The sequence below is a fragment of the Carica papaya genome, chromosome 3, assembly GCF_054855325.1.
Source record: "Carica papaya isolate Zhongbai chromosome 3, ASM5485532v1, whole genome shotgun sequence".
Lineage (NCBI taxonomy): Eukaryota > Viridiplantae > Streptophyta > Magnoliopsida > Brassicales > Caricaceae > Carica > Carica papaya.
The window spans coordinates 17,592,063-17,595,648 of record NC_142311.1 but is presented as its reverse complement, the minus strand read 5'-3'; the positions used below and the strand labels follow the sequence as shown (position 1 = coordinate 17,595,648).

The 3,586-nt window shown below is 45.6% G+C and overlaps 1 protein-coding gene across 1 annotated transcript; it reads left to right on the top strand.

Moving 5' to 3' along the window:
* The first annotated feature begins 258 nt into the window (after positions 1-258).
* LOC148266764 (uncharacterized) lies at positions 259-1,674 on the top strand. The gene is made up of 4 exons (XM_088216057.1): positions 259-390; positions 488-1,044; positions 1,121-1,302; positions 1,487-1,674. The coding sequence occupies exons 1-4, from the start codon at positions 259-261 to the stop codon at positions 1,672-1,674; spliced, it is 1,059 nt and encodes a 352-aa protein (XP_088072183.1).
* Positions 1,675-3,586: the final 1,912 nt, after the last annotated feature.

Here is a 3,586-nt window from a genome sequence, read left to right as displayed (position 1 = left end):
CACCCCCGTGTCACATTGTGCCCCCTCCGATATAGCCGAGACACGCTGTTGGTCCATCGGCAACCCATGCAGAGCATTTCGGCGTACAGCAGGAGGACTTTAACCGGCTGTGCAGAGTGGTTGAGAGCCTAGCTATCGTGATTAGAGATAGAGAGTTGCGGGCAGAGGCAGCATCGGTGCCACAACAAGGGGTCCCCATAGGGGGGGTGGATACGAGCAATATTGAGAAATACCGAAGGCTGAACCCTCATGCCTTCAATGGGGGGTCTGACCCACTGGTGGTGGAGGATTGGTAAAGGAGACAAAAAATTTATTCGAAGTGATGACTGTGACTACAGAACAGAGAGTACAGCTGGCTACATTCATGTTAAGAGGATCCGCCGAACGCTGGTGGAAATTGAAAAGAGGGGCCTTGGTCCCACCAATCACCTAGGAAGTCTTCCTAGAAGCTTTCAATGCAGAGTATTTTTCAGATTTTCTGAGACAGCGAAAGGAAGCGGAATTTACTGAACTTAGACAAAGGAGGTTGTCTGTGGTCGAGTACGCTGAGAGATATATAGATTTGGGCCAGTTTGCGCCCGAAGTCATGATGAATGAAACTAAGAAGGCCCGACAGTTTGAGAAGGGGTTACGGTCAGAATTGTATCACCAAGTGTCTATGTTTGCATTGCCTACATATCAGATGGTATTGGAGACGACACAGTTGATAGAGGCACTGTATAAGGAACAGACTGACAATAATAAAGGACCCTCTAGTTATAGACGACCGCCACCGTCTTCTAGTCAAACAGAAAAGAGGCAGAGAGTGGTTCAGGAGGCAGTCTCGGGTCATCAAATGGCCTCGAGCAGCGGGATGTGCCTATGGTGTGGTAAAAACCATGGAGGACAGCCATGTATGAGTGGCAGTCAAAGCTGCTATCGGTGTGGGAGCACACAACACTTCGTACGAGATTGTCCCCTGCCGAGAGAGTCTGGTCGGCCGTTGCTTCAAGGTGTTTGCCATGACTGTTCCGGAGGCAGCCGCTACTTCAGGAGTAATACAAGGTATACTTTACATTTCGAATATTCCTGCTAGAGTACTAATTGACACTGGTGCCACACATTCATTTGTATCACCTAGGTTCGCATCTAGACTAAGGATAGAGCCTCGGGGGTTGGACCAGGCATTGGTAATATCTATGCCAACTAATGGCGCTTTACGTACTGATGTATTGTTTGACTCTTGTGAGGTAGAGATAGAGGGGAGGAAGTTAAAGGTAGACTTAATTTTGCTAGATATACAAGATTTTGATGTAATACTGGGTATGGATTGGCTTGCGGCCCACCACACCCATGTAGATTATTTTCGCAACAGGGTAGTGTTTAAATTGCCAAACGAAGAATCTGTTTCTGTATGGGAAAAATCAATGAATAAATGAGTGTTACGTTGAAAGATATGTTAGTATGAATATATGCAAGAATTACTGTTTATCTATGTCCTTGACAGGGAACGAGGGTAGGAGACTTGCACTCCAGGAGATACCAGTGGTCAGGGATTTTCTGGACATATTTCCGGACGACCTGCCAGGGCTGCCACCCAATAGAGAGGTCGAGTTCACAATAGAACTTCAGCCCGGCACCCAGCCCATTTCCAAGGTTCCCTACAGGATGGCGAAGTCAGAACTAATGGTGTGAAGTACACAGTTACAAGAGTTGTTGGATAAGAAATTTATTTGACCTAGTGTGTCACCGTGGGGGGCCCCGGTATTGTTTGTTAAGAAAAAGGACGGGACTATGAGAATGTGTATTGATTATAGAGAACTTAACCAAGTGACAATAAAGAATAAGTATCCGTTGCCCAGGATCGACGATTTATTTGATCAGTTACAAGGGGCACAAGTATTTTCAAAAATAGATCTGCGGTCAGGATATCATCAGCTATGGGTAAGAGCCGAAGACATTGCTAAGACGGCGTTTCGTACCAGGTATGGGCATTTTGAGTTTCTAGTGATGCTTTTTGGGTTAACGAATGCACCTGCGGTGTTTATGGATCTAATGAATCGGGTGTTCCAACCCTTACTGGATCACTATGTCATTGTCTTTATAGATGACATATTGATCTATTCGAAGGATTCGGGGGAGCATGCAGAACATCTAGCAACGGTGCTAGGGATGCTCCAGAAGGTCAAATTGTATGCCAAGTTTAGTAAATGTGAGTTCTGGTTGGATCAGATAGCATTTTTGGGCCACATTGTGTCGAGAGATGGGATATCGGTGGACCCAGCAAAGATAGAAGCAGTGGTGAAGTGGGAAAGGCCTAAGACTGTGACAGAGATCAGAAGTTTCTTGGGGTTGGCGGGGTACTACCGTCGGTTTGTGTGAGGGTTCTTGAGTATTGCGACACCTCTTATCAAGTTAACAAAAAAGAATGTGAAGTTTGAGTGGGATGAGAACTGTGAGAGCAGTTTTTAAAAGTTGAAACGCAGCTTGACTATTACCCCAATATTGGCAATCCCATCGGGGGAAGGTGATTTTGCAGTGTATAGTGATGCATCTCATGTGGGGTTGGGGTGTGTATTAATGCAACGGGGGAAGGTTATAGCATACGGGTCCCGACAGCTAAGGACACACGAACAGAATTATCCAACACATGATTTAGAGTTGACTGCAGTAGTCTATGCGCTAAAGTTGTGGTGACACTACTTATATAGGGAAACCTTTGAAATTTATACAGATCATAAAAGTCTACAATATTTTTTCACACAGCGGGAATTGAATATGTGACAGAGAAGATGGGTGGATCTGTTGAAAGATTTCGACTGTAGGATCTGGTATCACCCTGGACGGGAAAATGTGGTGGCAGATGCTCTCAGTCGTAAGAGTACAGGGGTACTAAGCCATTTGATGGTGTCTGAGTGGAGTCTGCGGAAAGCCATGCAACACTTGTGTATTTAAGATGGGGACAACGGAAGGTATGTGGCTAGTTTGAGGGCACAACCGACCTTGGTGCAGAAAATAAGAGAAGGACAATTGGTGGACGCCGAGATACAGAGGATTCGGAAGGGGATAGAACAGGGGACAGTGGGAAATTTTGGTGTGAGAGATGATGGAATACTTAGGTTTCAAACCAGAATGTGCGTGCCCAGGGATCGGGTAATACGAGAAGAAGTACTCAGTGAAGCACATGATACCAAGTTTGATATACACCCGGGGAGTACTAAGATGTATAAAAACCTATAGAAAAGTTTATGGTGGAGAGGCATGAAGAGGGATGTGGCTGAGTATGTGTCTAAGTGCTTGATATGCCAGCAAGTTAAGGCAGAGCATCAGAGGCCTGGGGGTTTGTTACAGCCATTGCCTATACCCGAGTAGAAGTGGGAGCATGTATCTATGGATTTTGTGACCGGATTGCCAGGTAATCCTAAGAAACATGATAGTATTTGGGTGGTGGTTGATCGCCTAACTAAATCTTCTCATTTCTTAGCAATGAAGGTGACAGATTCCATGGAGCAGTTGGCTAGACTGTATGTCAAGGAGGTGGTGAGGTTACACGGCATTCCTGTATCAATTGTTTCTGATCGGGATCCCCGATTCACCTCCAGATTTT

Bases quoted from the DNA above. Each gene is read 5' to 3' on its own strand.
- LOC148266764 (XM_088216057.1), top strand. From the start codon at position 259: ATGGGGGGTCTGACCCACTGGTGGTGGAGGATTGGTAAAGGAGACAAA. The intron at 391-487 runs GTGGAAATTGAA...TTTCTGAGACAG, and splicing joins AGAGGATCCGCCGAACGCTG to CGAAAGGAAGCGGAATTTAC. The intron at 1,303-1,486 runs GTATGGATTGGC...TGTCCTTGACAG, and splicing joins AGATTTTGATGTAATACTGG to GGAACGAGGGTAGGAGACTT.